We start from the raw sequence: 24,466 nt of genomic DNA on the forward strand, positions 1-24,466 counted from the left end.
TATTCTTGTTTATGAGGCCTCAAGTGTGTTGGGATTTGGTGTTATTTGGAGTTTTTTTTTAGCTATTGCATTATTGTAGTGAGATATCTGTCAAAAGCTACAGGAATTCCTTGGTCAAGGAAGACAAGGGTACAGCTGAAAGGAAGAAATAAAGGAAGGATGTTAAAGATCTCGTAAAAGAGGCAAAGAGAAGTGGAGAAGTGGCATGCTGGAAGTTTCTTGGTGCTCTTCTGAGGAATAGCATTGAAAGTTTTGGAAAAATCCCCATGGTCAGGTGTGCAGATTAAACCCATGTCACTTACAAAGGCTTTTAGTGAACACAACCATGCATAATTTAGGTAAATAAATAAGTGTGAAAACTGCAATTCCAGGTTGCTTCCATATATTGTGTTTCAATTTGAAAATAAAAGTGAATCTGGATTTTGTTTTGTTTTTCCAGCTGGCAGCTGTACCACTGGCACATAAAGTAATGCAGGAGTGTGTTCCTTTTGGCACTGTGGATATCACTGATCAGAGGTGTAGCACAGAGCAGAGGGTGTGGGGACAGCACTGAAGCCCCAAATCAAGTTATTGTTTGGGAGGTACAGTAGTAGCTGCTCAAAATTTACACAGACTTTCATGACTTGCTCTTAAATTACTGGCAAAGTGTTCAGCATTAAAAAAAATTAGAGTAGGAGCAAGTACAGAATGTTTTTGTCAGCCCAAGACAACTTTTGGGAGGGAGGAGTGTGTGCATGCCAACATTTCTGCCTTCTTCTCATAATGAACTGAGTTTGACTCTCTGGAAAATAAAGCTTTTCACACTACATGTAAATCAGTATTTTGTAATAATGCAGAGGAACAGAACGTGGTAGTTTTCATAACTCATCTCTTAAATATCATTATTGAAAAGGGAGAAAAGATTCTAATACTTCTGGTACTGATGTGATTTCTGGAATAACTACTTTTTATGATAGTTGTGTCATTTTGCTGGGGCACAAGGAAAATTTCTGCTCCAGATGTTGATTAATTGCACATTTGTAGCATGTGAAGTGCTCAGGACATTAGAGTTAGTCTTTCTTTAAGAACTGTGTCTTGTTGCATGAACTCTCTGTCTAATTTGTAGCCCTTATATTTAGTGACCTAAAATACTTTTGGACAAAAATGTGAGTTTGTGAATGTGAAATCTGAGCTGTGTTACAGTTTTGAGCTCATAATGCCAACCTCAACTGAAATCAAGTGAACACAAAATTAATTTGCAGGTACATGGGTATGAAAGGTGTCTTTGAAATCATAAATTGTGAGTGCAAGTGATTATAGGGACAAAATAGAATTATTTCTCATCCAGCAAATATGAGCTGGAATGGACGTTGTGTCCTTTAGGAGTCAAGAGACAATTTTTTTTAACCTGGAAAAAATGTCCAAGAAATAGTTTATACATTGTCAAGGCAAAGAAGTAAAATATGAAAGCAAACAGTTTTTACATCTCTCCCCGCCTTAGACTTAAATATTTATACTTCTGTAAGGATATACTTAAATAATCGTACAAGTATATACTTAGATGTATCTCCAAACACTTAATTAATGTAATTAATTGTGTAGATTGTATCTTACAGGCTCACCAGCAACAGAGGGAGGGAGGTGTGTTGTTCTTAGCTCTGTACTTTGCATTTAGATGCCTTTTCAAAATGTGTTTTTATGACATCAAGAGGAATCCTAAGCCTGATTTGCAGTGTGTGTCATTGGCAGTGACCTGTCTGTGAAGCTGCCCGTGTTTGGTAAGAGAGTATTAAGTTGGTAAGGGAGAATATTAAACTGATTACTTTCATTACTTTGGGTACAAGAGAGAGTTTTTTCTTTTTTTTTTCTGTTTTTTTCGTATGTTTTGTATCAAAGATAAAGCTGAAGACAACAGATCCACCTTTGGATGCTCATTTTAAGGCAAAAACTTGCCAAATATTTTGATACAGAATCATAGAATGGATTGGGTTGGAAAAGACCTCCAAGATCATCAAGTCCAACCCTTGGTCCAACTCCAGTCCCTTTACCAGGTCATGGCACTCAGTGCCACGGCCAATCTCAGTTTAAAAACCTCCAGGGATGGTGAATCCACCCCCTCTCTGGGCAGCCCATTCCAATGCCTGAGCACTCTCTCTGCAAAGAATTTCTTTCTGCTCTCCAACTTCAATTTCCCCTGGCAGAGCTTGAGCCCATCGTGCCCCCTTGTCCTATTGCTGAGTGCCTGGGAGAAGAGACCAACCCCCACCTGGCCAGAACTTCCCTTCAGGCAGTTCCAGACAGTGCTGAGGTCACCTCTGAGCCTCCTCTTCTCCAGGCTGAACACCCCCAGCTCCCTCAGCCTCTCCCCACAGCACTTGTGCTCCAGTCCCTTCTCCAGCCTCGTTGCTCTTCTCTGGCCCTGCTCCAGCCCCTCAGTATCTTAACCTGAGCTTGGCCGTGGCACCGAGTGCCATGATCTGGTAAAGGGACAGAAGTTGGACCAAGGGTTGGACTTGATGATCCCAAAGGTCTTTTCCAACCCAATCCATTCTATGATTCAATGATTAATATCCTTACATTCTGCTGCTCAGAGGTCAAAAACAAATAATAGTATTTATGCAGTCTTGGCCTATACTATCCTTGAAATTATGGAAGGTCCAGAGGAGCCTGAGATCACTGGTTTATCATAAAGCTGTGTTGTTTGCAGAAGGATAGAAAACCATTATATTCCATTGTGTTGTGAGTATTTCAGTCAATGAGCTGTAGGGTATAGAATCACAGGGTGGTTCGGGACCTTTAAAGGCCATCTGGTCCAGTGTCCTTGCCTTGGGCAGGGACACCTCCCACTAGGGTAGGTTCCTAAAGCCCCATCAAACCTGGCACTGAACACAGGCAGGGTGGGGCACCCACAGCTCCTCTGGGCAACCTGTGCCAGGATCTCACCACCACCCTTCACAGTAAAGAATTTCTTCCTTCTATCTATTTAAATCTACCCTCTTAATTCAGAGCCATTGACCCTTGTCCTGTCATTGGAGTTGCCAGTAAAAAGTCTTCATCTTTCTCATAAGCTCTCTATGTAAATGGAAAGGCTGAATTCAGGTTAAGTTGGTTCCAACTTGTCAAAGCTTGCTTATCTGTGGACTAATTTCTGTAATTGTGCTACCATCTTCATTATTTTTTTATATCTTAATTTTGTTGCTTTGTTAGATAAGACATGTAAAAATCGGGCAATTATTGTTATGGACTTGTGTAAAAAAGGATCTTCTCTACTTGATGTTTTCAGTGGTAATTCCACGTGGTTGGTTTCCTACCCTGTCATTTCACGAGGTCGATGAATTTTTTAAAACTTGGTTGTGATAACTCCAAGGCCATGGGTTCAATCCCCTGTGTGGGCCATTGACTGAAGAGTTGGACTCGATGATCCTTGTGGGTCCCTTCCAACTCAGAATAGTCTGGGATTGGTTGTAAAGAGGAGACTTCAGCATGTGCATCTGTGAATTGACAACCATCTTTTCACTGTGTTCCAGACTTTGTGCACTGAAGTCTCATGGCAGTAGTGCCTTTTCTTAGTTTCTGGTTTTTTAGTCACAGTTCACACAATATTTTATTCTCTGTACTCCCATCAGTAGCTCTTTCTTCCCACCCCTATTGGCTGCATGTTGGTAAAATGACATTGAAGGAAGTTGTGTTCTTTTACTTGGCAAAGAAATTAATGGAAATATGTGATAGAAAAAAGCTCTGCTTCTAAAATACCTTGGACTTTCAGGTTACCTGTGATGGAATCTCAATTCTGGAAGAGTTATTGATAACTCTTTTTTAAGAAGAAGTTATTTTTAATATTTTCTGGTTAGTCTTTGATATCCATTGGGATGGTTGTTAAACAGTGAGCTACCACAGAACCTGGAGTTGGTTGGAAATGCTGGAATTTTACTGTGTAGGGGGAGAAAACACTTCTTGGTGAGATGGAGTCTGCTGTTGGGAAGATTTTTACTGTTGTGTTTTGTTATTGGCATTGGAGTTTTGTTGTCAGCAGCGCTGACCTTGGACAGCTCTGGCACCAACCACCCCATTGGCTGAACTGCAAAATTACATTCCTTGGTTTTGGTATTTCAGATCTCATCATGGAGTTGTCATCTATGTATTTAACTATGTCTCAATGAAATAATTCTGTATCTTTAGTGTGAATGAATTTGGCCTGTCACATAAGGTGTCTATTTTCTTTCTGTTTTGCAGGTTATCTTCCTGGGAAGCCTCACTTGCATGTAAAGAATCCCTCCCTGAGTTGCTGCAGCTGAATTTAGAATGTTACTTGCCTTGTGATTCTGATGGAGGAATAACCAGATCTGAGGCTGCTGCACTGGGAGACTTTACAGGAAATACAAAATGTCATCCAATAGGAGTCAGAACCCGCATGGACTCAAACAGATTGGTCTGGACCAGATATGGGATGACCTTAGAGCTGGAATTCAACAGGTTTACACCAGACAAAGTATGGCAAAATCCAGATACATGGAACTCTACACGTATCCTAATGCCTGTGGCAGTCACTGCTTTCCCTGTTGGTAGATCAGAGGTAGATTTTGACTTTTCCAAACTCAAAATTGCTTCATAACTATTTGACTTGATGGCTTTTAAGAATGCATATTTTTATTTTGAAGATCAGCCTTTTATATTTAATATTACTGGCAAATAAGCAGAAACATTCTGTTGTCTGGAAACCTGACTTTGGTAATTATTATGGCTACCTCTGTATTTCAGGTTTGATTGCTGTGATTTTTGACAGAGCAGATGTTTAAAGTTATGTTATTAATAGGCCTAATTTTGAGTCCACAGTACACAGAAAGAAAACAGAAATTCTTTTTCCTTTCTATGTTAGTCTCTGGCATTATCCTGCAGGTCTCAGTTGTAATAATGTCCAGTTACCTGAATAATTTTTCAAATGTCATCCTTTAAGTAATACTTTACTCTTGAGTTGGTTTCATAATGTGTCCAGTGGATTTCTCTTTAATTCAGGGAGCTGTTTTCCAGCATCTCCCCATTCTGGGAGTTGTTACAAGATGTTCATCTTTGTGTGAGTGTGCTGAGGTGGTTTGGGTGATTGTAGGAAGCTTCTTTCTGTCAGGGAGTGCAAAGAATCTTTTATAACCAATCTGAAGGACACACATGCCTTGTGCTCTGTTATAGCTGCAGTGTTTGACTTCAGGACTTCATTTAGAAAGTGGGGAATTCTTTTATATTCCCCCTAAACAGAGGCCTGTGAATGGATGTGGTGAGGAACCACCTTTGTTTTGCATCTCTTGTTCAGCATTGACTGTTGTGACCTGGTATTGCTCAGTAGAGCAAGCACTGCTTAAGGGGGTGGTGGTACAGCAAAGTGTGTAGACATACAATAGAAGAAGTGGTGACTGACTACATTTCCAGTCTTTAAGTAGTTCAGCTATTTTTCTTTATCAATTTTTAGAGTTGTTTTATTTTAACAAAGTTGTTCTAATACATAAACTAGAATCACAGAATGGATTGGGTGGGAAAAAACCTCCCAGATCATCAAGTCCAACCCTTGGTCCAACTCCAGTCCCTTTACCAGATCATGGCACTCAGTGCCACGGCCAAGCTCAGGTTAAAAACCTCCAGGGATGGGGAATCCACCCCCTCTCTGGGCAGCCCATTCCAATGCCTGAGCACTCTCTCTGCAAAGGAGTTTTTTCTGATCTCCAACTTCAATTTCCCCTGGCAGAGCCTGAGCCCATTGTGCCCCCTTGTCCTATTGCTGAGTGCCTGGGAGAAGAGACCAACCCCCACCTGGCCAGAACTTCCCTTCAGGGAGGTCCAGACAGTGCTGAGGTCACCTCTGAGCCTCCTCTTCTCCAGGCTGAACACCCCCAGCTCCCTCAGCCTCTCCCCACAGCACTTGTGCTCCAGTCCCTTCTCCAGCCTCGTTGCTCTTCTCTGGCCCCGCTCCAGCCCCTCAATCTCTTTCCTGACCTGAGGGGCCCAGAACTGAACACAACACTCAAGGTGTGGCCTCCCCAAGGCAGAATCCAGGGGAAGGGTCACTGCCCTGGGCCTGCTGGCCATGCTAGTTTGGATCCAGGACAAAAACGTCTCAAGATGTTGTTGGCACTGATCCTGAAGTGCAGCATATAAAATTTAGTCTGTGTTAATTTTTTTGAAGGGACAGAGGTTTTATAAATGAAAGAGGAGCTTGAGGGCTATAAAGCAGTCAATTCTGAGATTCCCTGGACTTTTTAAGGAGATAGGAAAGATGTTCTGTACATGTGATCTCTGCATCAATGTGTAATCTTGTCTATTTCTGCCTGCAGAGTTTGTGCTCCTGTGGGCAGTGGGAAAAACCCTCTGATCAGATCAGTCTGCTGAGTGTTTCCAGGATACTTCTTTAATAGCCATGGGAAGATAGAATAACATTTGTTTAGGGTCAGAACTTTTCCTAAGACTTAAAATTACTGATTTCTTGCAGCGCTGGGTTCAACCTTGTTTGTGACTGAGTGAGATGAGTCTGCAAAGTAGAATGTCTGATAGAAATTTGACAAGAAGTAGAACCTCAGAGAGTTTTGCCTCTCAGCACCTTTAATACATTCTTGTTTGTGAGATGTTATGCAGGGCTGCTGAAGACTAAGCACTAATTCTGATGCTAATGGTAAAACTCTGGCTTTTTTTCCTGTCCTGATGTTCTCAAATACTCCTGGAATGAAGCTGTAAAAGGGATCTACTGTCCACTACTCATCTCCTTGTTGCTACTTCAAGGAGTTGTTGGGTTCGAAACTCAGGACTGTTTTTGTTACCTTCTTAAGTGAATTAATTTAGAGAATAATTTTGTAGCTAGACTTTGATTTGTGGATTAATATAATAGTTGATAACTCAGAATGTTTGACACTGGTTGGGCTGAGATTTTGATTCACTGTGAAGACACCAATGCATTTTGCTTCCTGTACCAAGTGCACATGTTCAAAGGTGTGCTTAAAATATTAACCCCCTGATATATATTCCCTACCTGAAGGGAAGTTCTGGCCAGGTGGGGGTTGGTCTCTTCTCCCAGGCACTCAGCAATAGGACAAGGGGGCACGATGGGCTCAAGCTCTGCCAGGGGAAATTGAAGTTGGAGAGCAGAAAAAACTTCTTTGCAGAGAGAGTGCTCAGGCATTGGAATGGGCTGCCCAGAGAGGGGGTGGATTCCCCATCCCTGGAGGTTTTTCAACTGAGATTGGCCGTGGCACTGAGTGCCATGATCTGGTAAAGGGACTGGAGTTGGACCAAGGGTTGGACTTGATGATCTCGGAGGTCTTTTCCAACCCAATCTATTCTGTGATTCTATACGTGCTCAGTCTTTGTGTACAGCAAGTCCAGGAGATGGATGGACTTTGATTTCAGGAAGCTCTGCCTATCAAACAGCTTGATTTGCAAAGCAGAGCAGATGCAGATGAGTTTCAGCTGCAGCTGTGATTGGTCTGAAGATCAGCCTTACAGGGTGCTGGGTCTTGTGCAGGGGGCAGTTTAGTCTTTCCTCATCCTCTCATCCTTTTCCTCCCTTCCCATCCACCCCTTTTTTCTTTGTTTTCTCAGTGTATTGCTCCTGAAAGGGATTCCTTTTCATCCCTCTAGTTTATGAGAGGGGGAGCAGCATGCACACAAGCAAACCTGCCTTTAATCTGTATCTGCTATGCATTTTTTTCAGTCAAAATCAATTGGAGATGCAGAAGTTTCTGTTGTGCCTTGTTGAAGTGCATCTGGTAAAGAATTAGAATAGTTGTGCAATTCCAAATGTTTGTACCTCCCTCACACCTGCACTCATTTTCTTTGCTCAGTGTCTCTTTTTGTGAGAACACCTGAGTCAATCTCTGAGGACAAGCCAGAGCTTGTACTTTAGGTGGGTTTTTTTTCCCTTTTATTTCAGCTGGAGAAGAAAGAGTTTGATTATTCCAGGGTTTTTAAGAGGTGAATCAAAAATCCTGTTTCTGAATGGTGGTTACCAAGGTCATCATCCCTCCTTTTTCTAATTGAAGTTTATTTCTGCTTTTGATTGCAGGATACTTTTTTTGTCAGGTCACATGATCATCTGTTTAAGTGTTTTTTATGTTATTTGGCTTTTTTCCCCATATGTGAGATTCTTGAAAATGAAATCTGGATGCTTTTCTGTTCCTGAATTGTTCTGGTTTGAGTTGTTGGCTGAAGAGCTGTTACTTTGTTTACCAGAATGATTCTTACCTTCCTCATTTATATTGCTGTGATTTGTTTTATGGCCACCCCTTCTTAACTCCATTTGACAGTGATACAATATTCCCACATATTGTGTTATTTTCTTCCTTTTTTTTTCCCCCAGAAGGTCATGCCTGTTTTTCAAACTAATCTTATGGTGAGCCTGCACTTTTTTTTTTTTTTTTTTCCTGAGGCCTCATGGTATGAGAGGATGAATCAGGATTTATTTCCATTTGTATTTAAACTCTGCAGTGCAGAGAGTGAAAGGATTTTGTTAATTTTCTTGTTTTGTGTGTCTTGACCAGATTCTCAGACCAAGTACAGACTGTCTGAAAACTTTCCTGCACTATGAAAGTAACATAATTTTTCACAGAGACTCAGCCAAAACACCAAGTAACTTCCTAAAATATTTATTTTCTTCATCCAAGCACGCATCAATTAAACAAATTTTCAGATATGAGTTATGAATGCAAAGATTAATGTTGTGCTTCCATTTTCTGTGTGTGTGCTTTTATTTGAAATGCCAAAACCACCTCTTTTGACATAAACTAATTTTAAGATTTAAAGTAAATTCAATTGGGAAAAATAAGGCTGTTTAGAGATTCCAAATGCCATTGCTTTATAACAAATAAGATTTTATGTACATGAAGATACCTTAAAATCTTTTCATTGATAAGGAGAGTTTCCTGTTCTGTGGAATGTGTGATGTGGGTGTTGTGCTGAGATATAAAATACAGTGTCCAGATTGGCTTTCAAGACTTTCTAATGTTCTGTACATAAAAATTGTACTGTTGATTTCAACAGTTCCTGTAATGCATTTGAATAGTTGTTTGGCATAATTATGTCAAAAATTGAAGTAAAATGACTGAATTTACTATGACTTGAAATTTGCTCAAGTCTCATTGGATTTTACAAATGTGTTTCTTATATTATTACATTATTAGCCATCATTAGTAATTTTTTTCAAAATAAGTGCTTGAAGTATTTTAAGGTAAAGTTTAAGCTGTTCTTTTACATTTCATTATTTTATGAAAATCCTTTCCTTGTTTCAAAAGTTGCTTACTGAGGTTCAGTTTTGTTCATGTATATACTTGTTTTAGCAAAGAGGTGGTTACTGACTGTCCATTGGACCAAATGTAAAAGGTTATTGTAATTGTTTTAGAAAAGGGAATTTTTTTTTCAGATATTGGCACGTGGTGAAGGAAAACACTGTGTTAAACATTAAATAATTGATTGTAGTATGCTCACAATTTAAAAATAGCAGATGATTCAGGATAATTATCTGTTGATAGAGTAGAATGTATAAATACATTTGTGCTGGTTTAAAGGTGAACTGGCAGGAGAAATGAACACAACTCAGGAGAGATTATAAGTCAGAGTTACAATTTAATAACAACATTACAGTAAATGCAATGGCACAAAGAGAAATTGGGTTTAACCCCCAACCCCAGCAGTGTAACCCAGCCCCCTGGGGCACAAACACAGTGGGGTTTGGTGGCCCCTGTGCTGAGCCCCACGTGGTTCCCTCGAGTCCAAAGGAAAAGGAAGGGACAAACCTGTTGGTGCAGATGATGGCACAGTCTGGTGGAGAGTGGTGGGCTCCTCCTTTTGAGGATCTGCTCCTCCTCTGGATCCAACAAGAGGTTCCCAAAGCCCCCAAACCCCAAGACTCTGTCCCCTCAGGTTTGGGTGGGAGCCCCCAGTGCCTTCCCCAGGGCAGGGAGTTCCACACTGGGGGATCTGACTCTGGCAGTCAGGGGGGATTTTGGAATCGTTGCTGGCCCATCAGCAGAGCTGAGCCCTCAGGTGGGTGTGGAGGTGCCAAGGACTCCCTGCAGGGCAGTTCTCCCAGCTCCTCTGCCAGGCTTCTTTCCCAGCCAGCTCCCAGCCTGAGGGCTCAGGTGTGCCCTGGGCAGCTGCTGCCAATGGTCCATTGGGAACAGTTGGTGGGCAATGAATGGAGGGTGGAGAGTGCCCAGCTTTGGTCACACCCACACAGGGATAAACTGGTCCCACCTGCTGAACTGGGACAAAGTTAAAGTTTTATTTCCTCTGGACAGATTCAGCACCAGCAGTGCACGTTGCCCAAGCAAAGCTACAAAGCCTTTCTCTTGGCATCCCTTTGTAGTTGCTTCTCTTGCAGTCCTTTTCCCAGTGGCTTTCACTTGAGTTCTTGTATTTTAGTAGGATTTTAAATCAGCAGGTGCATTTTGAAACTGTGAAAATCTTCTGTTTTCCAATCACATGAGTCTGTTGTTACCAGGCAGCATGGTCTGTTCTTGGTTGGTTGTTTTTTTTTTTTATCTGACCAGATTATTATGCTTATTCTGTACAGAAAAGATATTGAGATGTCAGGGCGTGCACTTCTTATTTAAATCTTGAAAACTCCCTCTGAGGTTGTGTCACTCTAAGCCATCCCTTCCCTTCAGTGTCACATTGTTTAAGGTCACTTTGGACACATCAGAGCAGCCTCTACTGGTTTTTTGGTGTTAGTCCTGCTTATAGTCAATATCCAATTTCACAGCATTTATTGTGTGCCAAGTCAGTGCTTGTGTGGCACAGGAAGGTGGAAGTAAATGTGGTTTTATTACATGTTTGAACACGGGGTTTTTTTGTGGATAAGTTGGTGTAATTGTGTGGCTTTGTGTGTATTTACAGAAATTGCAGCTTCAGTTTAAAAGAAGGGCAGAGTGTGTTTGTAGTAGAGGAATCATTTCCCTTTTTTATGTGCTCTTCCATAGTGATTGCTCACTGTTCTACTTGCTTTTTATAGTACCCAATAATATTCTGTGCAAACCCCACCTCTGTCAATGCAAAGAAAGCTGAATTTAAAAGCAGCCTCAGTTATGGTGGTTCTTACACTTGGCTTTGAAAAGTTGTGTATTTCTTGAAACTCTCTGTGATTCTCGTGAGTTTATGCCATGAAGAAGGAAGCAAAAAGTTACCTGTTAGTTTTCAGGTGGCTTTTGCTGGAAGTTTCTCTGGTCTCAAAGCTGTAGAAATGTGTCTGAGCAGAGTTATCCCTGGATTTTCCTGGCAGCTCCTGGGCTGGTGCTCCTTCAGCGTCTGCCTCGTCCCCTTCCCTGCCTGAAATGGGATTGGTTGAACAGCAACTGTATCAAATTAAACACTTCAATGTATCAGTTGAGTCTTGAGACCTAATTGCCTGTGACACAAGTGGTCAATGTGTGAGGTTAAGGACAGTATCCTAATTTTTTTGTTTGTTTCTTTGAGCTGTTTGTGGGGGTAACTCTCAGTACTGGATGATGAACTGAACCTACATGAAATCTCTTGCTGACACCTCCCTGAACAGAATGGAAGTTTCTGGGTTTTTGTTTTACTGCTTCTACTCACAAGGCTAAAATGGGTGTTTAAAGCACAAATTCTGAAAAGGGATTGCTTTTTGACAACCTTATAATTTCAGGAACTTGTGCAAAATTCCCTCATCTCTTTGGTTTATGAAGCACTGAAGTCACACAGGTGTGTCCAGTTCTCTCAGCAGCTTTGCTGGTGCCTGAGGTGGCTTTGTGAGATTCACACACAGCATCAACTTCTGGATTTCAGCAGAGATTTAATTGTGAAGAAAATACGTAAAGCTGTTCTTTAGTAAATATAATAAGCTGTATTGTTTCTATCAAAAGTGGTTTTATAAGGATACAAAACTTCCATAATCTTTCCCTAGCAATTTCCCTATCAGCGTTTTGAGTAACTTTCTTCACAGTGTTCTCGCAATGCCTTTGGTGTAATCCAGGAAAAAACAAATTTTTCACACAAGTGGAACTAATCTCAATCCTGTAGGGCATCCATTCACCACAGAGCACAGTTAGTTACTGCTAAAAGCTGTGAAATAGCAAATTTATGCCTAAAACTGACCTTTATGATAACGATTCTAGAAGCGGTGAGAGAGAAATTATGGTTGGAGCATTGATCAGCTTTTGTTGTTCCAGGCTTCCTCCTTTTAAAAAGCTTTGTTGTCATTTCTCTCTGCACTGAAGTTTTGTGCTGTGTTGTGTTCATTCTGCTTCCCTTTCAGTTCCTTTAATTTTACATGTCTGTTCCTCAAGCAGACTTCTTCCAGTTGTGTTGCTTCTTCCAGTTGTGTTGCTTCTTCAGAGCAAATTGGAAAACCTGTACTTCTAAAAGAGAATTCAGTTGTTACCTCAGCAGAACTGTTTTCTTTCTAAAAATTTTAAGACTAAGGACTTGTGCAAAACTGAGTAATTTGCACCCATCAGTGTAAAGTCTGACTTCTTTCCTGTTGTGTGTTGAAGTACAAAGCTGATAGTTTTCCTCATATAATTTCTTTTTGCAGTTACTCCTGGAGAAAAAAAACAAAAAAAGCTGTACTGAGTATTTTTGTGGGCAGCAGGGCAGATTGGAGTTGAGCATGGCCTGCTCAGGCTTTTGTTTTCATGGCATGCTTGCTCCAAAAATAACGGACTGCTACTGAAAGAGCCTGTTTGGCTTCCCCTGTGTGGACACAGCAGTTCAGATCTGCTCGGCAAAGGATCTGGGAAGAGGGACAGCAGCTGGAGTGGTGGTTATTCCCCAAGCTGGGGGGCTGAGTGCCTGCATGAGCTCCCATGCTGCTGGAAAAGCAGGTGGCAAGGAAGCTCTGCAGGTGGGTTGTGTCTTAGGTGTTCCCAGGGGTCTGTTTTGGGTCCAGTCCTGTTTAACATCTTTAGTGATGATTTAGATGAGGGGATTGAGTCCATCAGCAGCAAATTTGCTGATGACACCAAGTTGGGAGGGAGTGTCGACCTGCTGGAAGGCAGGAGGGCTCTGCAGAGGCATCTGGAGAGACTGGAGAGATGGGCTGATTGCAATGGGATGGAGTTCAACAAGGCCAAGTGCAGGTCCTGCCCTTTGGCCACCCCAACCCCCTGCAGCGCTCCAGGCTGGGCACAGAGTGGCTGGAGAGCAGCCAGGCAGAGGGACCTGGGGGGACTGAGGGACAGGAAGCTCAACAGGAGCCACCAGTGTGCCCAGGTGGCCAAGAAGGCCAATGGGATCCTGGCCTGGATCCAAACTAGCGTGGCCAGCAGGCCCAGGGCAGTGACCCTTCCCCTGGACTCTGCCTTGGGGAGGCCACACCTTGAGTGTTGTGTTCAGTTCTGGGCCCCTCAGTTGAGGAAAGAGATTGAGGGGCTGGAGTGGGGCCAGAGAAGAGCAACGAGGCTGGAGAAGGGACTGGAGCACAAGTGCTGTGGGGAGAGGCTGAGGGAGCTGGGGGTGTTTAGCCTGGAGAAGAGGAGGCTCAGAGGTGACCTCAGCACTGTCTGGAACTGCCTGAAGGGAAGTTCTGGCCAGGTGGGGGTTGGTCTCTTCTCCCAGGCACTCAGCAATAGGACAAGGGGGCACGATGGGCTCAAGCTCTGCCAGGGGAAATTGAAGTTGGAGATCAGAAACAAATTCTTTGCAGAGAGAGTGCTCAGGCATTGGAATGGGCTGCCCAGAGAGGGGGTGGATTCCCCATCCCTGGAGTTTTTGAAACTGAGCTTGGCCGTGGCACTGAGTGCCATGATCTGGTAAAGGGACTGGAGTTGGACCAAGGGGTGGACTTGATGATCTGGGAGGTCTTTTCTAACCCAATCTATGGTTCTATGATTTCTGTGATCATTTCCTTCAGTAAAAATGACTTTCCACAAGGCCTTAATTTCATTATGACATAGCTGCATGGGATTTTTTTCCCCCCTTTGCTCTGCCCACCTTTAGAAACTGAGTCAAGGCTGTCAAAAGTAGTGTAGATTATACTGATATATGTGGCTTGCAGCATATGAAGCACTGAGGAGATTGTTTTGCCTTCTGCAACCAAGAATTCTTATGGCATTCCCTTGTTATTCCCAGCTGGAATACTGGTAGGTCAAGTCTTGTGGAATACTGGTATTACTTTTGTTCCAGCTGGGAGTTCATTACTGTCAGATGTGGACAAAAAGTCTCAATCTGTCTCACTATCTTCTTTACAAGGAATCCTGACTTTAATAGTGAAGTGTGTGGAGTTAAAAAAGGGTTGTGCCTTTTATTTGGTCTTTTATTTTTCTGAAAGCTGTTGTGATTGTTTGTAGAGGTGAACAGAAAGAATATTTTTCTCAGGCTGTACTCTCAAAACTGCAGGAGTTGCTCTTCATCTGGACAATCTTCCTGTTTTTAGGCTTGCTCAGAGCCACTTGGGATAGGAGAGTTAGAGGAAGAAGGAGGAGGCAAGACTGTCAGTTGGGTATTTGTAAATCAGCCCTGCATTCCTTGTATATGATGGAGAGGGTTTCCATACACAGTTTAGAGACATTTTTAGTAACTCCTTTAAAATTTAACTGAGATAAGCTCTGCTTTTCTTGTTTGTGGAAAGAAAGCAAGTTGTGCATTTAGAAAAAAGTTGTTATGCTGTTCAGAATTCCTCACTTGAACAGGGAATTCTGAAATCCAAGTGTAAAAGTAGCAACAGTAACAGGGAATCTGAATAAACAAATGACTGGGAAGTGGAAGAAATCATTAATGTCCAGGAAATCAGTGGCTGATGGAGATAAGGGGCTGATTAAAAGTTCAGTTGCTTCAATTGAACATAAATGAAATGTTGATACCTTGGGAAGTTTAGTTATTGGGCACCTGGTAACAGATGAGAAATGAAGGTGTGCTGGGTCAGGCAAAAGGTGTTACAGCTTTGCACAGAATTAAATGACTCTGAACAGGAATGTGAGTACAGACCATGGGCAGGGTTTCCTTTTGGTTGGACACAAAGACCATGAGCCTTGTTCCTGGTGACATCCAAGATACTCAGAGCATTAAATCCTAAGGGATGCTTTGTCTATGAAGCTTTGTTAAAATCAATTACAAGGTAGCAATCTGGGTATTGTAAGAGATCTTTTTGCTTGAGTTTTTAAATGCTGTCTAATTAAATACTAGAAGCAAGTCTGTTCATAATGACTGTAATGCATCGTGTATTTGGGGCTTATAATTCCTTTGGTATTTAATGAAAGACATCAGCAGAACTGTGTTGTGCTGGACCTTCTGAAAGGAAAGATAAAAGTCAAGTTTGTGCAGAGTACTAATTTCAAAATATGACTGTGGAGGAAAGCTGGTTAAAGCTGGGTCCACTTGTGTTAAAACCAAATTAAACCTTCTGGATTGGTTAATTCTCTAACGTGGGATGTGATTCAAAGCCTGCCTTCAGACTGTCAGTGGAATCATGAATGCTCTGTAGCTTTTTCCTAATTGTTTGCCCTCTGAGTCATTAGGGTGATTTTTGTTGTTAAATCTGACATCAAGTTCAATTTGATCCAGCTAATTTATTTTTCTTGCTTGTGAAGTGCAGTTTCTTTCAGGGTGCTTTCCTATTTGAAGTGTTTTGGACAGTGTGACTTCTGCTTACTCCTTTAAAAGAATTCTGAATAGTTGAAGGGTTTAGATGAGAAAACAGAGTGTTTCCTTCAAATGTTTTGTTACCAGTTCTAGGCTGTATTAGTGTAAGAGGATAAATTATTGCTGCCACTTTTTAGTTGTCTGCTGCCTCTCTCTGAGGCCTGACTTAAAGATGTGAAGAGAAAACCTCCTACCCTGGTACAGTCCTCAGATGAAGTTGCAACAAGAAGTCTGAGGGTAATGAAGAGACACTTCAGGGCCTTGGGGTGACTGGTTAAGGGATCAGGAGCACAAGTAGTTTTCTCCTCTCTCCTTCCCATTGCAAGGAATGGTCCAGAGAAGAGCAACGAGGCTGGAGAAGGGACTGGAGCACAAGTGCTGTGGGGAGAGGCTGAGGGAGCTGGGGGTGTTTAGCCTGGAGAAGAGGAGGCTCAGAGGTGACCTCAGCACTGTCTGGAACTGCCTGAAGGGAAGTTCTGGCCAGCTGGGGGTTGGTCTCTTCTCCCAGGCACTCAGCAATAGGACAAGGGGGCACGATGGGCTCAAGCTCTGCCAGGGGAAATTGGAGTTGGAGATCAGAAAAAACTTCTTTACAGAGAGAGTGCTCAGGCATTGGAATGGGCTGCCCAGAGAGGGGGTGGATTCCCCATCCCTGGAGGTTTTTAACCTAAGCTTGGCCATGGCACTGAGTGCCATGATCTGGTAAAGGGACTGGAGTTGGACCAAGGGTTGGACTTGATGATCTTGGAGGTCTTTTCCAACCCAATCCATTTTATGATTCTCAGGGAAGAAACAGGAAGAGCCAGGAGATCAACACCTGGCTCCAAGTCTGGTGTCACTGGCAGAATTTCCATGTTTTTAATCTTTTTTTCATTGCAGGCTGGTTTGTGGGACACCAGGCCCTGTTGGCAACAAACAGGATACACCTGTCTGAAAGGGGGAAAAGTGTCTGCACAGGAGATAGAAGGACTCACTGAGGGAGCTTTAAACTAGATTTGTGGGGGGAATGTATAAAAGCAGGGGGCAGCACAGCAGTGTTTGAAAGATGGTGGGCCAGTTAGGCCTTTCAGTCTGCCATGTTAGTGAAGGTGAGGGATAGAGATCCATGTAGCAGCAAAGACAGAAAGGGGCATTGATGTGTCAGAAACTACAGAAATCCCTGGTTGCACAGGAATGGGGACTTCCACCCTAAAAAAGGTGGTGGGATCAACAGCCCAGCTCAAATGCATCTTTATCAGTGCATGGGCAGCAAACAGGCAGCGTGGACAGCAAACAGGCAGCAAACAGGCAGCACGGGCAGCAAACAGGCAGCAACGGGCAGCAGCAAACAGGCAGGACGGGCAGCAAACAGGCAGCACGGGCAGCAAACAGGCAGCACGGGCAGCAAACAGGCAGCACGGGCAGCAAACAGGCAGCACGGGCAGCAAACAGGCAGCAAACAGGCAGCAAACAGGCAGCAAACAGGCAGCAAACAGGCAGCAAACAGACAGCAAACAGGCAGCACGGGCAGCAAACAGGCAGCACGGGCAGCAAACAGGCAGCACGGGCAGCAAAGAGACAGCACGGGCAGCAAAGAGACAGCACGGGCAGCAAACAGGCAGCACGGGCAGCAAACAGACAGCAAACGGGCAGCAAACAGGCAGCACGGGCAGCAAACAGGCAGCACAGGCAGCAAACAGACAGCAAACAGGCAGCAAACAGACAGCAAACAGGCAGCACGGGCAGCAAACAGGCAGCACGGGCAGCAAAGAGACAGCACGGGCAGCAAACAGGCAGCACGGGCAGCAAACAGACAGCAAACAGGCAGCAAACAGGCAGCACGGGCAGCAAACAGACAGCAAACAGGCAGCACGGGCAGCAAACAGGCAGCACGGGCAGCAAACAGGCAGCAAACAGGCAGCACGGGCAGCAAACAGGCAGCACGGGCAGCAAACAGGCAGCAAACAGACAGCACGGGCAGCAAACAGGCAGCACGGGCAGCAAACAGGCAGCAAACAGGCAGCACGGGCAGCAAACAGGCAGCACGGGCAGCAAACAGGCAGCAAACAGGCAGCACGGGCAGCAAACAGGCAGCACGGGCAGCAAACAGGCAGCACGGGCAGCAAACAGGCAGCACGGGCAGCAAACAGGCAGCACGGGCAGCAAACAGACAGCAAACGGGCAGCAAACAGGCAGCACGGGCAGCAAACAGACAGCAAACAGGCAGCACGGGCAGCAAACAGGCAGCACGGGCAGCAAACAGGCAGCACGGGCAGCAAACAGGCAGCAAACAGACAGCACGGGCAGCAAACAGGCAGCACGGGCAGCAAACAGGCAGCAAACAGGCAGCAAACAGGCAGCACGGATAGCAAACAGACAGCAAACAGGCAGCACGGGCAGCAAACAGGCAGCACGGGCAGCAAACAGACAGCAAACAGGCAGCAAACAGGCAGCAAACAGGCAGCACGGGCAGCAAACAGGCAGCACGGGCAGCAAACAGGCAGCAAACAGGCAGCAAACAGGCAGCACGGGCAGCAAACAGGCAGCAAACAGGCAGCACGGGCAGCAAACAGGCAGCACGGGCAGCAAACAGGCAGCAAACAGGCAGCACGGGCAGCAAACAGGCAGCACGGGCAGCAAACAGGCAGCAAACAGACAGCAAACAGGCAGCAAACAGACAGCAAACAGGCAGCACGGGCAGCAAACAGACAGCAAACAGACAGCAAACAGGCAGCACGGGCAGCAAACAGACAGCACGGGCAGCAAACAGACAGCAAACAGGCAGCAAACAGACAGCAAACAGGCAGGACGGGCAGCAAACAGGCAGGACGGGCAGCAAACAGGCAGCAAACGGACAGCACGGGCAGCAAACAGGCAGCGCACGGGCAGCAAACAGGCAGCACGGGCAGCAAACAGACAGCAAGCAGGCAGCAAACGGACAGCACGGGCAGGAAACGGACAGCATGGGCAGCACGGGCAGCAAACAGGCAGCACGGGCAGCAAGCAGGCAGCACGGGCAGCAAGCAGGCAGCACGGGCAGCAAACAGGCAGCGCACGGGCAGCAAACGGGCAGCACGGGCAGCAAACAGGCAGCAAACGGGCAGCACGGGCAGCAAACAGGCAGCAAACAGGCAGCACGGGCAGCAAACAGGCAGCACGGGCAGCAAACAGGCAGCAAACAGACAGCAAACAGGCAGCAAACAGACAGCAAACAGGCAGCACGGGCAGCAAACAGACAGCAAACAGACAGCAAACAGGCAGCACGGGCAGCAAACAGACAGCACGGGCAGCAAACAGACAGCAAACAGGCAGCAAACAGACAGCAAACAGGCAGGACGGGCAGCAAACAGGCAGGACGGGCAGCAAACAGGCAGCAAACGGACAGCACGGGCAGCAAACAGGCAGCGCACGGGCAGCAAACAGGCAGCACGGGCAGCAAACAGACAGCACGGGCAGCAAACAGACAGCAAGCAGGCAGCAAACGGACAGCACGGGCAGGAAACGGACAGCATGGGCAGCACGGGCAGCAAACAGGCAGCACGGGCAGCAAGCAGGCAGCACGGGCAGCAAGCAGGCAGCACGGGCAGCAAACAGGCAGCGCACGGGCAGCAAACGGGCAGCACGGGCAGCAAACAGGCAGCAAACGGGCAGCACGGGCAGCAAACAGGCAGCAAACAGACAGCACGGGCAGCAAACAGGCAGCACGGGCAGCAAACAGGCAGCAAACAGACAGCAAACAGGCAGCAAACAGACAGCAAACAGGCAGCACGGGCAGCAAACAGACAGCAAACAGACAGCACGGGCAGCAAACAGGCAGCACGGGCAGCAAACAGGCAGCAAACAGGCAGCACGGGCAGCAAACAGGCAGCACGGGCAGCAAACAGGCAGCAAACAGGCAGCACGGGCAGCAAACAGGCAGCACGGGCAGCAAACAGGCAGCACGGGCAGCAAACAGGCAGCACGGGCAGCAAACAGGCAGCACGGGCAGCAAACAGACAGCAAACGGGCAGCAAACAGGCAGCACGGGCAGCAAACAGACAGCAAACAGGCAGCACGGGCAGCAAACAGGCAGCACGGGCAGCAAACAGGCAGCACGGGCAGCAAACAGGCAGCAAACAGACAGCACGGGCAGCAAACAGGCAGCACGGGCAGCAAACAGGCAGCAAACAGGCAGCAAACAGGCAGCACGGATAGCAAACAGGCAGCACGGGCAGCAAACAGGCAGCAAACAGGCAGCAAACAGGCAGCACGGGCAGCAAACAGGCAGCAAACAGGCAGCACGGGCAGCAAACAGGCAGCACGGGCAGCAAACAGGCAGCAAACAGACAGCAAACAGGCAGCAAACAGGCAGCACGGGCAGCAAACAGACAGCACGGGCAGCAAACAGGCAGCACGGGCAGCAAACAGGCAGCAAACAGACAGCAAACAGGCAGCACGGGCAGCAAACAGGCAGCACGGGCAGCAAACAGGCAGCACGGGCAGCAAACAGGCAGCAAACAGGCAGCACGGGCAGCAAACAGGCAGCACGGGCAGCAAACAGGCAGCAAACAGACAGCAAACAGGCAGCAAACAGACAGCAAACAGGCAGCAAACAGACAGCAAACAGGCAGCACGGGCAGCAAACAGACAGCAAACAGACAGCACGGGCAGCAAACAGGCAGCACGGGCAGCAAACAGGCAGCAAACAGGCAGCACGGGCAGCAAACAGGCAGCACGGGCAGCAAACAGGCAGCAAACAGGCAGCACGGGCAGCAAACAGGCAGCACGGGCAGCAAACAGGCAGCACGGGCAGCAAACAGGCAGCACGGGCAGCAAACAGGCAGCACGGGCAGCAAACAGACAGCAAACGGGCAGCAAACAGGCAGCACGGGCAGCAAACAGACAGCAAACAGGCAGCACGGGCAGCAAACAGGCAGCACGGGCAGCAAACAGGCAGCACGGGCAGCAAACAGGCAGCAAACAGACAGCACGGGCAGCAAACAGGCAGCACGGGCAGCAAACAGGCAGCAAACAGGCAGCAAACAGGCAGCACGGATAGCAAACAGGCAGCACGGGCAGCAAACAGGCAGCAAACAGGCAGCAAACAGGCAGCACGGGCAGCAAACAGGCAGCAAACAGGCAGCACGGGCAGCAAACAGGCAGCACGGGCAGCAAACAGGCAGCAAACAGACAGCAAACAGGCAGCAAACAGGCAGCACGGGCAGCAAACAGACAGCACGGGCAGCAAACAGGCAGCACGGGCAGCAAACAGGCAGCAAACAGACAGCAAACAGGCAGCACGGGCAGCAAACAGGCAGCACGGGCAGCAAACAGGCAGCACGGGCAGCAAACAGGCAGCAAACAGGCAGCACGGGCAGCAAACAGGCAGCACGGGCAGCAAACAGGCAGCAAACAGACAGCAAACAGGCAGCAAACAGACAGCAAACAGGCAGCACGGGCAGCAAACAGACAGCAAACAGACAGCAAACAGGCAGCACGGGCAGCAAACAGACAGCACGGGCAGCAAACAGACAGCAAACAGGCAGCAAACAGACAGCAAACAGGCAGGACGGGCAGCAAACAGGCAGGACGGGCAGCAAACAGGCAGCAAACGGACAGCACGGGCAGCAAACAGGCAGCGCACGGGCAGCAAACAGGCAGCACGGGCAGCAAACAGACAGCAAGCAGGCAGCAAACGGACAGCACGGGCAGGAAACGGACAGCATGGGCAGCACGGGCAGCAAACAGGCAGCACGGGCAGCAAGCAGGCAGCACGGGCAGCAAGCAGGCAGCACGGGCAGCAAACAGGCAGCGCACGGGCAGCAAACGGGCAGCACGGGCAGCAAACAGGCAGCAAACGGGCAGCACGGGCAGCAAACAGGCAGCAAACAGGCAGCACGGGCAGCAAACAGGCAGCACGGGCAGCAAACAGGCAGCAAACAGACAGCAAACAGGCAGCAAACAGACAGCAAACAGGCAGCACGGGCAGCAAACAGACAGCAAACAGACAGCAAACAGGCAGCACGGGCAGCAAACAGACAGCACGGGCAGCAAACAGACAGCAAACAGGCAGCAAACAGACAGCAAACAGGCAGGACGGGCAGCAAACAGGCAGGACGGGCAGCAAACAGGCAGCAAACGGACAGCACGGGCAGCAAACAGGCAGCGCACGGGCAGCAAACAGGCAGCACGGGCAGCAAACAGACAGCACGGGCAGCAAACAGACAGCAAGCAGGCAGCAAACGGACAGCACGGGCAGGAAACGGACAGCATGGGCAGCACGGGCAGCAAACAGGCAGCACAGGCAGCAAGCAGGCAGCACGGGCAGCAAGCAGGCAGCACGGGCAGCAAACAGGCAGCGCACGGGCAGCAAACGGGCAGCACGGGCAGCAAACAGGCAGCAAACGGGCAGCACGGGCAGCAAACAGGCAGCAAACAGACAGCACGGGCAGCAAACAGGCAGCACGGGCAGCAAACAGGCAGCAAACGGACAGCACGGGCAGCAAACAGACAGCAAACAGACAGCAAACAGGCAGCACGGGCAGCAAACAGACAGCAAACAGGCAGCACGGGCAGCAAACAGGCAGCACGGGCAGCAAACAGGCAGCACGGGCAGCAAACAGACAGCAAACGGGCAGCACGGGCAGCAAACAGGCAGCACGGGCAGCAAACAGGCAGCACGGGCAGCAAACAGACAGCAAACAGGCAGCACGGGCAGCAAACAGGCAGCACGGGCAGCAAACAGACAGCAAACAGGCAGCACGGGCAGCAAACAGGCAGCATGGGCAGCAAACAGGCAGCCAGGCACAAGGGTTCTTCCCAGGGCTTGGTACTGGCACCAGTTCTGTTTGAGATCTCTGGTGACTGAGGAGAGAATCGGGTGCACCCTCAGTCAGCTCACAGAGAACACCAGGTTGGGTGAGTGTCTGATCTGCTGGAGGGCAGGGAGAGTCTGCAGAGAGGTCTGGGCAGGCTGGGGCGATGGGCTCAGGCCACTTGTCTGAGGTTCAGCAAGGAGAAATGTTGGGTTCTGCGCTTGGGTCACACCAACCCCAGAATCACAGACTGTTCTGAGTTGGATGGGACCCACAAGTATCATCGAGTCCAGCTCTTCAGTCAATGGCCCACACAGGGGATTGAACCCATGGCCTTGGAGTTATTACAACCAAGTTTTAACCAACTGAGCTAATTTCTTCCAGTTCAAATGAAGGCTTATGTATTTGTAGAAGACCAATAGAATACATAAAATAAATACCATTTAAACCTTGAAAGTAATCTTATCAGCAAATTCCACTGCTTTTTTTTTTCTTGGTGGTCTTGTTAAGTAAGTGTTCAGTTAATTTGATGTTGGGGTCAGTACTGTCAGTGCCCTCAGCAGTTTGACACATTTCTGCTGCAGATAATTCTGCTGAAAGTCACTTCATTTTGTTTGCTTCACCTTGATTTGATGTGGCCTAATGTTTGTTGCAATGTATTATGTTAAATTGTATAAATAACAGCTTGTTGAACTCAACGTTTGTTTTTCATTGTGTTTTTGTTGCCTTGCCCTGGGTACATATTCCTTAACTTTCCTGTCAGTCATGTTTATAACTACTGTACCAGTGTCCACCAGTCCAACCAAGCACGGGGAGCTGGAGTGCCTCCTTCCAAATCCAAAAAGGGCCAGACACCTGGAGGTGCCCAGTTTGTGGGCTTGGAGTTGTACAAACGGCTAAAAGAATTTCTGAAGAACTACTTGACAAATCTCCTTAAGGTAAGATGGGACCTGAGATGGATCTGCATTTGGAGTAAGTAATACCTGAAGGGAAGTTGTGGCCAGGTGGGGGTTGGTCTCTTCTCCCAGGCACTCAGCAATAGGACAAGGGGGCACGATGGGCTCAAGCTCTGCCAGGGGAAATTGAAGTTGGAGAGCAGAAAAAACTTCTTTGCAGAGAGAGTGCTCAGGCATTGGAATGGGCTGCCCAGAGAGGGGGTGGATTCCCCATCCCTGGAGGTTTTTAAACTGAGATTGGCTGTGGCACTGAGTGCCATGATCTGGTAAAGGGACTGGAGTTGGAGCAAGGGTTGGACTTGATGATCTTGGGGGTCTTTTCCCACCCAATCAATTCTATGATTCTGTGACAGGAGCTGGGTTGAGATAAGCTTGTATCAACAAACCTGGAGGTGTCTGCAGCCACTGGAAGGAAACAGAATGATCTTGAAGTTTGCTTTTGTCTCCATTAGCCATTAGGTTGGCTTTTAGGCTTCACCTCAGGCATAGATCAGTCACGGTGTTGTACCTGTGAGCTGCTTTTCCCCTTCAAGCCAAACAGCATTCCTGTGTTTTATAGAATCACAGACTCACAGACTATTCTGATTTGGAAGGGACCCACAAGGATCACCAAGTCCAGCTCAAGTCAATGGCCCACACAGGGGATTGAACCCATGACCTTGGTGTTACTGCAGCCAAGTTTTAACCAACTGAGCTAATCTCAAGTAATGTTACATGCCATGTGAAGCTGAACATGAGCCAGAATCACTAATTCCCTTGTCCATTCAGGCTGCAGAGGTCCAGTTTGAAAAGATACTTGAACTTGAAAACTTTATCTATTTCCCTTGTTTTTTCTGTAACAAGAACAAATATTATGCCATACCTGTTTCAATGAATATTGGGCTTCATTTACTACCCATTTACTACCATTACTACTTCTCTTCCATCCACACTCTCTGGTTTCAGCTCCCCAGGGAGCAGCAGTGGGAATGGCTGGTACATTTTATGGAGATTATCAGTTAAATCCATTGCCATTGCACTGGAGTGTTTTGCCTGGCACACTCATCAGTGTCTCTGTTTGATTCTAACGTGGTGCCCTCATGCTCTGTCCCACAGGAAGCACAGGGATATCTTCTGGAGCTTTGTGCTGTGCATTTAATTCCAAAATCTCATACTGATTTTGTGCTTCATTAGTGTAGAACTAAATCTATT

The 24,466-nt window shown here is 46.9% G+C and overlaps 1 protein-coding gene across 1 annotated transcript in view; it reads left to right on the plus strand.

Moving 5' to 3' along the window:
- Positions 1 to 24,466, plus strand: part of CUL1 (cullin 1) — a 65,104-nt gene that overhangs the window by 11,057 nt on the left and 29,581 nt on the right. Inside the window, exons 2-3 of the mRNA XM_071559621.1 lie at positions 4,213 to 4,502; positions 23,083 to 23,257. Coding sequence (XP_071415722.1) covers positions 4,363 to 4,502; positions 23,083 to 23,257 — 315 coding nt within the window. The 5' untranslated portion in view covers positions 4,213 to 4,362. The remainder of the gene's footprint in view (positions 1 to 4,212; positions 4,503 to 23,082; positions 23,258 to 24,466) is intronic.

This window comes from Pithys albifrons, chromosome 7 (assembly GCF_047495875.1).
Source record: "Pithys albifrons albifrons isolate INPA30051 chromosome 7, PitAlb_v1, whole genome shotgun sequence".
NCBI lineage: Eukaryota > Metazoa > Chordata > Aves > Passeriformes > Thamnophilidae > Pithys > Pithys albifrons.